The 14,396-nt window shown below is 43.9% G+C and overlaps 1 protein-coding gene across 1 annotated transcript in view; it reads left to right on the forward strand.

Annotated features, from left to right (window-relative positions):
- The window catches only part of mphosph8 (M-phase phosphoprotein 8), a 133,239-nt gene that overhangs the window by 39,407 nt on the left and 79,436 nt on the right, over positions 1-14,396 (forward strand). Inside the window, exons 2-6 of the mRNA XM_037687109.1 lie at positions 84-245; positions 1,913-2,941; positions 3,066-3,162; positions 13,483-13,731; positions 14,169-14,291. Of these exons, the coding sequence (XP_037543037.1) occupies positions 84-245; positions 1,913-2,941; positions 3,066-3,162; positions 13,483-13,731; positions 14,169-14,291 (1,660 nt within the window). The remainder of the gene's footprint in view (positions 1-83; positions 246-1,912; positions 2,942-3,065; positions 3,163-13,482; positions 13,732-14,168; positions 14,292-14,396) is intronic.

Consider the following 14,396-nt stretch of genomic DNA (forward strand, 5'->3'; position numbering starts at 1 on the left):
TATATATATATATGTATATATATATATGTATCTCCATATAGAGTGTGAAGCCTGATGTAGATGTGTCTTCTCTTTGTTTGTAGGGTGAAGTGCTGTACAGAGTTCGCTGGAAGAATTACTGCTCTGACGATGACACGTGGGAGCCAGAGGCCCATTTAGAGGACTGCCGGGAAGTCCTGTTGACTTTTAAGAAGCATCTGACTGAGGTTAAAGCCAAGAAGGAAGCTGAATCCAAGAAAAGTGTGGTAAGTCTTACGACACGGGCATGTGCTAATTCTCTATAAACAGTAATATGTTTGTAGACAGAGTTTATGGGACGTTTAATGGTGATGTGTCTGCCTGGGATGGGCAACAGGTTGACTGGTTCAGAGATTCACAGGTGAATTTTTACAATTAAAATTGAGCACTAAAAACAATAATTACTTTCCCACTTTGCTTCTTTCATTTATAATTTATATTACGGTTTGTTTAGGTCGTTTGGCTGTTGCTTTGGTTATTTATTTTTCAGATCAACAAAATTGAGACACGCACCGTCTGAGACGTGCGCTGTTTGTACTGACAGTGTTCGAGTTGGGGTGGGGGTCAGTGTGAGGGTTTAGCGTGAGGGAAGAGGCCGTCTTTAGCTTTGTAGCTAGCGTACCTGCCACAGCTGCTAGTTGAGCATTCCGTCAGAGCCGACAGGTGGGGGGTTCTGTAGACGGGGCGGGGCGCCCCGCTTGTATAATGGTAGGGGAAACACTGGGACGGATGGATATATGTTACACACTCACATTATCATATTTAATATTATAAATTATTTTCTTTTCAGTTCAAAGTAAATTGGACAAAATATGAACGTTGTTTAGGCTTTAAGTGTTTCATGTAAATATGTTTTAAATAGTGTTGTTGTTTTTCACTATTTAAAAAAAATAGATTTAATGTAAACTAATGTGACCGAGAATCGTTTCATAAGAGTTGTTCTTTAAATTGCTCTTAAAACTTTGAACTGGTGGTTTCAAACGTCACTAATACTTTGAAATGTCAAAATAAAAATATCCGGTCTGAACTTTTATTCTGAAAGCGCCCTTGTTCCGGCGATGCTCTGCGTCACTCCCGCTAGCTTCACACAGCCGGAGGCAGAGCGGCTCGCGGGCGCCTGCAGAATACTCCGTCCCCTCCAAGAAAGAGAGGGACGCCGCTGTTCTCTGAGGGCCTTTACCACACGTTTTGTCCCCACCTTTCTGTATAATGACTCGTACAACACGTCACGTCTTACTGGGCTCTTTGAAGTGGGTGTACGGCGTATACCAGTGCGTCACGTGGACTGCACCACTGCTTCCCCGTTATTTTCATGTCCTCTTTAAAGCGCAAGAACGCTGGTGTTTCATGGTTTTGGATGAGAACTTTTCTTACTCTTTGTGAACCCTCTTTCATAAATTGATCAAATAATCATCAGACAGCTGTAATGAGGTGACGGTCCCAGAACATCTGGAGCTATAATTTGTGTCTAATAATGAATCAAATTAGAAAAATGCTATTCCCATTCCTCCAAACAAGACATTCACAACAAAAATGGTGAAAGACAGGGAGTTTCTTCCCTAAATACAAGTCAGGCAAAACTTTGTGCAGAAAACGTGTTGCAGACGTCGTCGGTCCCGCAGGGAGGCAGTGATTCATGTGACGGACACGAGTCACTCGTTGCTGTTCCAGAGAAACTAATTCACCGAGAGGGTTAACGTGTGGTAGAGTTAACGTTTGAAGTTTTAGTGTCGAGTACTGCATTAAACGTCTGTGTGTGCTCTTGGCTTTGTGAGAGACGTGCCATTTAGCCAGCATGTCACATGTTGCATTAGTGTTGTTACATCCTTCTGTTTACTGAAAAACACTTAAAGGTTTGATCACTGCAGCGTTGCATGTCCCTTTCTCTCAACAGAAAGTGTTGCCAATGAAAAGTGACGTTTTTGATGCAGACTCAGAGTGTGACAGTGAGAAAGAACGTCCGTCTGAATTACCAGTTAAGAAGAAGAAGAAGAAGAAGAAAATCAGGGACGAAGACGATGAAGAGCCTCCTCCAAAGGAGAAAAAGAAGAAGAAGAAGAAGGACAAACGTATAGATGAGTTGAGACCCCTTCCCGCACCAGAGACGGATGAAGAAGAAGACCGAGCCCCAACACCTCCCTCTCCTCCTAAGGAGAAAAAGACTGAAACAAAGAAACGTTTTGCCGACTCTGATGAAGATGACGACGAGCCTGTTCCTTTGAAAAAACACAGGAAGGAGAAGGCAAAGGAGGCAGGAAAGCATAAGAAAGACAAAAGAGAAGAGGGAAAGAAAAAGAAAGCCAAAAAGGAGCGAAAAATTGAAACCTCCGAAGATGAAGCTACTGCTCCGCTGGAAGAAGACCTGAGTGACGGTCCGTCTGAGCCGCAGATGGACGATTCTGGATCAGCACAAACCGTAACCAAGTCAGGGGAAAAGGCAAGTTTGGAAGATAAGTTCAAGCAAAAGAAAGGCAAGTGGGAGGTAAAGCTGCAGGGCATCAAGGACCTTATGTACGACAAAAAGAGCAAAAAAACTGACGGCACCCAAAAAGAAGCTGGCCTGCAAAAACTCAAAAGTCACATTTCTAAAAGCAAGGAGGATACCGCTCCACAATCGGACTCCAGTGACAGCTCCACCCTGCATAAAAAGGCTAAGAGCAAAGGAAGTGAGAGCGCATCAGGACCACAAAAGGCCCCTTCTTCCTGCTCCTCCTCGTCCTCATCCTCCTCTACAGCTGTGAGTACCGTCAAGGTAAAGGAGGACGAAGGGACTAAAGAGGAGGTGTTGGGACAGAAGGATGCTAGTGGCTCAACTAACCTGTTTGAAAAGTTCCTGCTAAACTGTGAGGCCAAAGATCGAGCTCCTCGCAGGCCACCGACTCACCCACCTGCTGCAGAGAAGAGCAGCAGCAAGCCCACCAAGGTACAGTTCAGTACGTTTGGTGTGTACGTAGCATGTCGTGGGCAAATCAACAATTGTGCACTGGTTGTTTACAGACTTTACGTAGCTTTTTGTGTAATTTGACTTGTGTGTGTCCTGATATTAGTTAATAGGAAAGATTGAAAAGTTTTCCAAGCCTGCTAAGGAGTCTCCTACTCAGAAACCAGAGCACGAGAAGACGGACAGGACCAAGCAACAAGACGGTATGCATTAAACACAGACATATTAAACATCTTCAGAATGTGAAGTGCTCTTAAACAAACTAAATTATCAAACAACAACAAAACTAGTGCGAGCCCCTAGAACAGGATTAGCAGATCACAGGTTCAGCTCTGGGTTTTCAGTGTCAGAAAGCTTTTAACTTTTTTCAGGACTCCATTGCCAAACTAGAAACGAAGAAATCTTTATCTGCCTCCAAAGAATTCAGCTTTCTCAGGGGGAAACTGCCCCCCAAAACATTAAAATAACTGTTTGAGTCTCTTTGACTAAAACCATTTCAGCTGCATGACTTGCAACTCAAAATAGATTTTCAATGGAGACTAAATATAAAATCAATTTCCATTGTTTGTTAAAAACTTACCCAACATAAATTCTTATTTTCCTCGGGCTAATGTACTATTTATCTTAAAAATAATGGAGTTATAAATTACACGGCCTGACCAAAAAAAAAGTTGCAACCATTAAAAAAAGGTCACACACTAATATTTGGTTGGAGCACATTTATCTTTGATCACGTCATGTGTAACTGTGTCTTTGTTTCTATAAACTTCTTCAACGTCACAAGATCTGTTTCATCCAGTGTTGAATTAATGTTTCACCAACATCTTTCACTGATGAAGAGACACTGGTCATGATGGTGCATCACTTCTCCTGCCTCTCTTCTGACCCTGATGCTCCATCACTCTGGAACAGGGTCAGTCTGGACTCATCAGACCACATGACCTTCTTCCATTGCTCCAGAGTCCAATCTTTATGCTCCCTAGCAAATTAAAGCCTTTTTTTCCAGTTATCCTCACTGGTTAGTGGTTTTCTTAAGGCTACACAGCTGTTCAGTCCCAGTCCCTTGAGTCCTTCACATTGTGTGTGTGGAAATGTTCTTACTGTCTCTATGAACCACAGCCCTGAGTGCTGCTGGTGTTTTTCTTCCATTTGATTTCACCAAACGTTTAAGTGATCACCGATCACGATCATTCAGGATTTTTTTCCGGCCACATTTCTTCCTGGAAGACGATGGGTCCCACTGTCCTTCCAGTTTTTAATAATGTGTTGGACAGTTCTTAACCCAGTTTTAGTTTCTACAATCTCCTGAGATGTTTCCTCTGCTTGATGCCGATGATTTGACCCTTCTCCAACAGACTGACATCTTTTCCACAACCACCATGAGTCTTTCATCATGTTGTTGAAGAAATGAGAAGCAACTCATTGAACCAGTTGGAGTTAAAGAACTTGTTGCAGCTGAAACGTAATCGTCCGTGCAGTAACAAGTCCAACAGGAGGCTCGGACCTGTTTGAAGAGTTAAATCCAGGTGGAGACCTTTTTGACCCGGCAGTGTGTTTCCCTTTTGTTTTCTCACATTATCTTTCAGTGTTTCTCCTAGTTAACTTGCCATGGCAGGTGCTCATCTCATCCATGATTTTTGTTGACAGGGGGGACGGAGACATGTCTGAGTGCATCTTGTACCAACAGGTTTTGTGTGGGGGGGTGGGCGTTCAGCATGAGGGAAGAGGCTAGAGCGCATGTATTGCGCCCTGCTAGCTTAGCGTTACACGTTTGAGTTGTGCGCTGTTTAAACAGACAGTTTTTGAGTGTGTGTGTGTGTGGGGGTGGGGGGTTCAGCTTGAGAGAAGAGGCAACGTGAGCGCTGCCTTTAGCTTTTTAGCTAGAGAACATGTATTTTGTGTTGCTAGCTTAGTGCTTTTGTAGCGTAGTTGATTCTGCGTTGTGTCTTGTGGGAAATAACAGCCAGACAACAGCTGATCTGAATGCACTTTTAATGCTCCTGAGTCAGAGTCAGAGTTTCTTTATTGTCATTCACACCTCATGTGGTACATGTGGTGGAGCGAAATTATGTACACAGGGTCCCAGTTACATCCAACAATAAAATGTCTAAGAAAAACAGTAATAACATCTAAGATATGAACTAAGAAAAACATCAACTAAATATACACTAAGCACTCATAACATAAAACATTGAACATCAGCACAAACATGAACATGAGTCTGTGAGCAGATGTGCACGCATGAACACATCAACATTGAAACAGATCAGCAGCAACATGAAACAGATCAGCAGCAACATGATATGGTTTTTCACAATGATTATTCTAGTTAGAGATTCATGAGTCTAACAGCCTCAGGGTAGAAGCTGTTCCTCAGTCTAGTGGTTCTACACTTAATGCTCCTTAACCTCCTTCCTGAGGGGAGTGGGGCAAAAAGTGTGTGTGCTGTGTGAGTGAGGTCCTTCATGATGCAGGTGTGTCTCTTCCTGCATCTGGAGGTGTAGATGTCTGTGATGGTGGGGAGACTGACTCCAACATCTTCTGTGCAGCCTTCACCACTCTCTGCAAAGCTTTTCTTTCTGCAGCTGTGCAGCCTCCATGCCACACATTGATGCTGGAGCACAGGATGCTCTCCACTGCACACCTGTAGAAGGAGGTGAGGACTGAGCTTCCCAGACCAGCTCGCCTCAGCCGTCTGAGGAAGTAGAGTCTCTGATGAGCTTTCTTGATCAGGCTGGTGGTGTTGTTGCTCCAGCTGAGGTTGTCATTCAGGTGCACACCCAAGTACTTGTAGCTGGAGACCATTTCCACCGCAGATCCTCTTATGTTCAGGGGGGTGTAGATGTTTTTGTTCCTTCTGAAGTCCACAATCATCTCCTTTGTCTTCTTCACATTGATGTGAAGGTTATTCTCTTTGCGCCAGCTCTCCAGGTGTTCCACCTCTTGCCTGTAGCTGGACTCATCATTGTTTGTGATGCATCCCACCACCGCTGTATCATCTGCAAACTTTACAATGTGACAGCCTGGATGGGTAGCTGCACAATCATATGTGAGCAGAGTAAACAGGAGAGGGCTTGACACACATCCCTGAGGAGAGCCAGTGCTGAGGGTTATGGTGGAGGAGGAGAAGTTGTGGATCCTCACTATCTGTGGTCTGTTTGTTAAAAAGTCTAGTACCCAGTTGCAAATGGAGGGGCTTAGTCCTAGTGTGGATAGTTTGTCCATCAGGGTTTGGGGGATCATGGTGTTGAAGGCGGATGTGAAGTCCACCAAAGAGCATACGGACGTAAGAGTTTTTCTGCTCCAGGTGGTTGAGCGCAGTGTGGACCACAGAGGAGATGGCATCCTCTGTTGATCGGTTCTCACGGTATGCGTACTGATGAGGGTCCTCGTTGATGTTGATGGTTGTTTTGATGCGAGTCATGACCAGTTTTTCAAAGCATTTAGCGACTATCGGGATGAGGGCCACTGGCCGATAGTCATTCAGACCAGTCACTGTAGAGCTTTTTGGGACTGGGATGATGGTGGCAGTCTTCAGGCAGGTGGGAACTGTCTCCAGGGTAAGTGAGGTGTTAAAGATGTCTGCCAGCACCTCACAGAGCTGATCAGCACATTCCTTCAACACTTTTCCGGGGATGTTGTCTGGGCCAGTTTCTTTGTGCGGATTAATCCTCCTGAAGGTACTCCTTACTTCCGCTGAGGTCACGCTGAGATGCTCTTCATCCGGTGGCGAGGTGAGTCTGGTGCTGGGTGGTCTGTTCGGGTCTTCAAAGCGTGCATAGAACTTGTTGAGGGCATCAGGCAGAGATGGGTCTTTGGGGCATTGTTCACTCCTTCCTTTATAATCTGTTATGCACTTAATGCCCCTCCACATGCTCCGAGGGTCTTGTGAGATGAATTGACCCTCGATCCTCTTTGCATATGTGGCCTTGGCCCTCTTAATACCAGAAACCAGCTCTTTTCTTGTCCTACTCAGCTCCTCTGAGTTTCCAGACCTGAAGGCAGTGTTCCTGGCTTCCAGCAGGGTACACACCTCTGCATTCAGCCAAGGTTTTCTGTTTGGGTAGCTTTTAACATTTCTGATAGTGGAGACGGTGTCAGTACATGTACTAATGTAACCCAGAACTGAGGATGTGTATTGGTCAAGATCAAGCGAACCTCCATTTTCAGCAGCCTCTCTGAAAACCTGCCAGTCTGTTCGATCAAAACAATCTTTCAGTATGGGGCCACTGTCCTGGATCCAGCATTTAACTTTCTTTTGTACCGGTCTGGAGCGTCTCAGCGGGGGCATGTAAGCAGGAGCCAGGAAGATTGAGATGTGGTCTGACAGTCCTAGGTGGGGGCGGGGTTCGGCTTTGTATGCATCTTTTACGTTCGTGTAAACACGGTCCAGCGTGCGGTCTCCACGTGTCGGAATCGTCACATGCTGATTAAAGCTTGGGAGACAGTCCTTTAGATTCACGTGGTTAAAGTCTCCGGCTACAACGTAAAGAGCCTCGGGGTGTTTGTTCTGCATTGAGCTGATGATATCATGAAGCTCCTGTAGTGATTCATTAGCATTAGCGTCCGGAGAAATGTAGATGACAGAGATGAAAGTCACCGTGAACTCTCGGGGTAGATAATGTGGCCGACATTTCACTGTTATTTGCTCCAAAGCCTTCGAGCATGAGTTATTTACAACAGTACAGTTCGCGGACCAACTTTTACTCACGTAAATGCACACTCCGCCTCCCCGTGATTTCCCCGTTAGCTCGCTGCAGCGGTCCGCTCGAAAAAAAAGTCTGTCATCCAGCTGGAAGACTGAGTCCGGCGTTTCACTTGTAATCCACGTTTCCGTGAGGCAAAGCACCGCACACTTCTTCATCTCTTCTGAGTCGCCCGCTCTCAGACGAAGTAAATCCATCTTGTTGTCCAACGAGCGGACGTTCGACAGAAAGAGAGACGGCATGGGGAGTTTACCTGCTTTAGCGTTAGCTCGTAGCCTCACCATAACCCCCGCCCGGCATCCTCTCCTTTTAAGCCGGGAGCAGTGCTTCCTCCTCTGCCCATTGGTGCGACTTTGCTGCAGCTTCCAGGTAGATGACTTTAAGATCTGCATTCTGCCGAGCTTAGTTTTGAGTTTGTTGCTGATTTCTGCTATATTTCGTGGCAAATCCGCTCCTTTTCTCATCAGTTCGGTTCGGCTATAGTTCACACGCATAAATCGCGCAGAGTCAGGCACAGAGTCAATATCAAAACTTCTAAAAACTGGGATGGTACCGGGAGCCTGTGAAGCTGCAACTGCTCTGAGCGCGGCCATCTTGAATTCACATAGCAGAAGATAGTAGTGAAAAACAGGCTTTCATTGGTGTTCCACAGCGCTGTTTAACCATGAACAGTACTATCTTCAGCACATGGACATAACATTTTCATTAGCAATGTTTCATGTAGCATAAGAGCAGCTAAATATCTGCTAACACAGTTCTATCACCGTTTAACAGTTTAAGTGCTACAAAGCACTTTATTTTACAAGAACAATAATTAAGCTAACACTTATTATACTTAAAATACACTTATTGAACACAGAAAGCAAAACTTCATACCTTCTCCCATGGAATCCGAACAGACAGAGCGCGAGGAGAGCATGGGGAAACCTTTCACAGACTATAATGGTATGATCCGTTAATTTTTCTTTTTAAACCCCGAGCTGACACTCAAAACAACAATCCATGAACTCAATATATTTAACAGTAGAGATAATAATTCACATGTTCATCCACAATACACTAAATTAAAATTAAAATAATAATTTCGAAACAGGAAGTTACCCGCTGTTTTGCAATGGATCTGTCGTCTTTTCAAAATAAAAGCTGCCAGTGCTCATATGAATTCCTACCGGAATAATCACTTCACAAGCTAGTGTAACAACATCACACTGCTACATTATGTCAGTGCCGGGTGTGGGGTAGGGGGGCAATTTCGGATTGGTAAGCAGGGTGCTCAGTTCTGTTGACGGGGTGGGGCACCTCGCTTGTATAATGGTAGGGGAAACACCGTCTTTGTCAAACTACACTGCTCAAAAAATAAAGGGAACACCTAAACAAAACAATGTAACTCCAAATCAGTCACACCTTTGTGGAATCAATGTCAGCAGTTAGTTAGTAACTTACTGAGAATCAGTTTCAGCTGCTGCTGTTCAAATGAAACACAACAGGAGGAATGAGAGACTATTACCAAGACAGCCTCTATAAGAGAGTGATTCTGCAGGTGGTGACCACAGGTCATTTCTCTGTTCTTGTCCTTTCTGGTTGGACTTTTAGTCACTTTTCATTTTGTCAGTTCTGTCACACATAGAGACATCATGAGGAGTTTTTTACAGCCCACTGAAGTTGATCAAGTAGTGCAGCTAATTCAAGATGGAACATCAATGAGAGCGGTGGCAAGAAGCTCTGCTGTGTCTCATCACAGTGTCCAGAGCATGGAATAGATACCAGGAGACAGACCAGTACACCAGGAGACATGGAGTGGGCTGTAGGAGGGCTACAACCCAGCAGCAGGACCACTACCTCGTCCTTGGTGCAAAGAGGAACAGGAGGTCCACTGCCAGGGTCCTACAGAATGACCTCCAGCAGACCAGTGATGAACATGTTTCCACTCAAACTGTCAGAAACAGACTCCATGAGGGTGGTATGAGGCCCGACGTCCACATATAGGACCTGTGCTTCCAGCCCAACACCATGCAGGATGACTGGCGTTTGATAGGGAACACTAAAATTGGCAGATTCACCATCGGTGTGCTCTTCATGGATGAAAGCAGGTTCACACTGAGCACATGTGACAGACGTGACAGAGTCTGGAGACACCGTGGAGAAGGTTATGCTGCCTGCAACATCCTCCAGCATGACCAGTTTGGTGGTGGGTCAGTCATGATGGGGGAGGCATTTCTTTGGATGGATGCACAGCCCTCCATGTGCTAGCCAGAGGTGCCCTGACTGCCATAAGGTACCAGGATGAGATCCTCAGACCCATTGTGAGACCATGTGCTGGTGCAGTGGGCCCTGGGTTCCTTCTTATTCATGACAATGCTAGGCCTCATGTGGCTGAAGTGTGTCAGCAGTTCCTGCATGATGAGAGCATTGATGTCATGGACTGGTCTGCCCGTTCCCCAGACCTGAATCCAACTGAGCACATCTGGGACATCATGTTTCAGTCAATCCACCAAGGCCACATCGCACCACAGACTGTTCAGGAGCTAACTGAAGCTCTGATCCAGGTGTGGGAAGAGATCCCTCAGGAGAACATCTGCCGTCTCATCAGGAGCATGCCCAGGTGTTGTTAGGAGGTTCTACAGACACGTGGAGGCCACACACACACTGAGCCTCATTTAGACTTGTCTTGAGGAAGATTCACTGACGCTGAATCAGCCTGTCATGTTTATTTTCTACTTCCATATTGAATTGAATCCAAATCCAGATCTCCATGGTGTAATAATTTAGATTAGATTGATCATTTTTGTGTCATTTTCTTCTAAATCAATTCCACTGTGCTAATAATAAAGTTTGTCAATGAGAATATTTAATTAATTGCGGTCTAGGATGTTATTTTAGTGTTCCCTTTAATTTTGTGAGCAGTGTATTTCATCACATTTCTCATATTTCTCCTAGTAATTTGCATCATTCAGAATAGAGCTGGTCAATATGGGCAAAAATTAATGTCTAGATATTTTTAATATAAATAGCGATATACGATATATATATTGGTATTTTTTCCTTTCCATAAAGTAATAACAAAAATATATTTGAGTCAAAGTTTTGTCCCAGTTGTCACACAGCTACATTTATTAACAACAGCTGTAACTGTACAAAATACATGTCTAAAAATAAACTATTTACATATATTAATAGTTTATTTTTAGACATTTATTTAGGTATATTAAATAATCTGTTCAGCTGGGGGCAGCTGTGGCTCAGAGGTTAGAGCAGCCATCCTCAAATGTGAGAGTTGGGGGTTCTATTCTACCAGCAGTCATATGCTGAAGTGTTCCTGAGCAAGACACTGAACATTGCCATGCTCTTGTGTGTCCCATCGGTGTATGAATGTCATGTAAAGCACTAATTAGTTTTTGTATACTGTAATTCTCAGACTACAGAACGCAGCTGTCATTAAGCTGCACATACTAAAAATGATCAATCATAATTTTGGACATGAATAATCAGAATAAACTTTATTATCATTGCACCTAGATACAACGAGAACATGTACGTACAGTTGTCCGAAAGATGGACGTAGTGCGCGAAGCTGCTGCTAATTAGCACGGCCATCTTATTCTTCTTCTGAATAATATTTTTGCTTGGATGAGAAAAGGGAAGAAAACAAAAAAGACGGGCACGATTTGAGGCATCAAAAAACCTCCCACAACAAAGCAACATAAACAGACGTTATACATGAACATATAGGCGGTGAACACAGTGAATTTTAAGGGAAGGTCGTAGCAGAGTCCAGAGCCCCCCTCAGCCATTGTCCAGATAAGAGGTGACGTTCATCTTCAGCTCAGTTGAGGTTCTGTCACATGTCCACAGCCTTGGGGGAGGAGGGGTGAGGAAACAGACAAGGCGTCTTTGGTTTTCCTAAACATGCCAGGAGGAGTTGAGAGAAGTCTGCTGTCAAGGCCACAGTTTGGGTCAGGCAGAACTCGTGCTGTTTCTGTCTTTTAAAGTCTCGCTGGTACATTTCTCTGATGGTGACTCCAAACAGCCGAATTAATGAATGAGTTGATGCCGAATTACAATGCTGTGATTGCTAGTATCACTCAGCCCTCTGTGAACAGTAAACAGCCATCAGGTGCTAATGATCCATTGTTAGGCTGATGGTCCTTCTTGAGCATGTGATCAGCTGGTTTTGGTTGTCAGCAGCAAACTGGTTGATCCACTCTGAGAAGGTGCTATTTAAGAGACTGAGCTGAATACAGCACCTCAGACTGAGGAAGTCCTCAGGATGAGAGACGAAATGTTTCTATATTTTTTATTTTTGTTGGTTTTGTTTTTTGAATGTCCAGAGGACCAGATTTAACTTGTTTTTTGGATAGATTATGTACAGTTTAGTTTGTACATGGAGTTCTGCAGACTGTTATTATTTAGTCTTGATTGATGAGCTATAATCAAATATGACAGTAGTAATAAATAAAGATTAATCACAGTTTTCAGTCATAAACAGCAGCAAGAAGAAAAGAAAAATCCTACTAACTCATGTAAAAACATTTACACTTGTAATATTCACCCTAAATATTTAAGTCTGGATGGAAGTTCATCAATAAATAAATGCATCAGTCTGTTCTGGTTACTCCAGTTCTGTTTGCACTGGAAGCACTGGGCTGTGTCGTCTCTTCTGTTTAGTCCAACATGTTCCCAAACTTTTGACAGTTCTTGTTGTTTTCAGGGCTCTTCTTCTACGCAGGATCCGTTCCTGCATAGCTACAAACTTAGCACATACGCGTTAGCAGAAGCGCTAGCGGAAGTGCTAGTGTTGTGCAACATAAAAACCTTCCAGCTAGACCACAGTGCTCTGAATAGTTTAACGAAGCTTCGAGGCAGATACATTTGCTCGAGGATTTTTTTGTAATTGAGTGATTCAAGGGATCGTTTCAGCCCTATAAGATGGTAAAGCAACGACACACACAACTCCACAAGTGTGTCGCGTCATACCCGTAGCGTGGGTGTGCAGTGTAGGCGCAAAAGCAGGTTAAAACAAGAACAACAGGAACAAAAAAAGATTGGGTCGAAGCGTAGCTCCCATCGGTGCAACCATACTGCGGGGCTCGTGTGCTCACAAATGATGAAACCAGAAGCCGTGCTAGCACTAGCAAGAGCTAACAGATCTCAGATACACTGATCATAAAGCAGAAGTCCTGAAAGATAAATGACCATGGTGGAATTGGTTTGAGGTTGGGCGATCAAGCGATGTGAATCTGATGCAGGCGGTCACTCAACAATGGCACAGTCTCAGCTTTGCTTCGTTGAATCAGCCAGCTAGTTAGCCCAGGTACCTCGATGTAGCACCTGGTCTCTGGCTCCGCAGAACCTCGCAGCAACAGTTCTCATAACTATTAGAAATAAAGCACAAACACCAACAAGGAAACGCCACAACAAAAATCAAGGAACAAAAAAACGTGCACGGGACGAGTCACCGTGCAAACTGAACAAGATAACCACCTAAAAACAATTGTTTGCTTGAAATTATATTAAAGACGTCTCAGTCTAATGTTTGCTTAATAAAAGAAGTTTAACGGTCAAATCAGCTGTATTTCAAAAGTATTCAGTGCCTCGGTGTCCCGGGAGTGCACAGACGAAGGAAACGTTTTTGAGTCTTTTATTTCAATGTTGTGATCATTTCAGATATATTAGTCTTTTACTAAGAGAAAAAAGAAACGGTTGCTTCTTAGACTGGCTTTTTGATGAGTGAGGAGAGCATACAATACAGTAACACACAGTCCAAGCAGTGTGATTTATTATTTGTTGTTTATTGTTTGAGCTGTTTTCTGCCTGCAGCTACCAGACCGGGCCATAGTTATGGCTTTAGCCTGGACAGTGACGAGCGAGAAGAGGAGTGCACGGGAAAAGCACGGCCAACAGATGATTTCAGAGAACGAAAGGAGAGGCCTGAGGATGTGCAGCGTCCAAGCTGGGAGAAGAAAACATCAGCTGATGATAGGAGGAAGAGGAGAGAGGACAGTGAGCCCAGACTCTACGTGGCCTGTGATGAGAATCAGGAGCCACCAGAGGCCTCTGACAGATCTGGTACGTCTGGTTTTCTTAGCAGATCTAAATGTCACGTTGTTGTTTTTACACTTTACTATATTAAGTTTAGCTTATTTCAATTCTAGCTTTAGAGCAGGGCTGTCAAACTCACTTACAAAAGGGGGACAAAATTAAAACCTTTTTCAAACTAAGGGCCAATTTCAGAATCTCCATCAAACCCAGTTAAGTCCAACATCTTTCCTTGGTTGCAGGTTCCTCAACAAGAGGTTGACTGGTCTCATTTGGTGTTTCCTGCTGCATTTTCAACATCATAATCAAAGATTACTGAAAAAATTCAAGTGAAAAAAGTATTTTACATTGAACATATCATCTTGGGGGCCAGAAAAATGTCCATGAGGGCCACATTTGGCCCCCGAGCCTTGAGCTTGACACATGTGCTTTACAGGGATCAGCTAATGATCTCTTATTTCTTACAGACAAGAGCCAAGCCACTTTGTGTCTTGGAATGGATCTCAACCTGGACTGGATGACTCTGGATGACTTCCAGAAGCATCTGAATGGAGAAGATGAGATTTTATCAGGGCCACCTTTATCACCCAGTGAGTCCTTTTCATCTCTATCCTAGACATCTTTGTTCTGACTGATGACTGTTGGGGGGGATAAAAAAAATATATATATTTATATATATTTATTATATATATATA

Source organism: Nematolebias whitei, chromosome 13, assembly GCF_014905685.2.
Source record: "Nematolebias whitei isolate Nwh7 chromosome 13, NemWhi1, whole genome shotgun sequence".
NCBI lineage: Eukaryota > Metazoa > Chordata > Actinopteri > Cyprinodontiformes > Rivulidae > Nematolebias > Nematolebias whitei.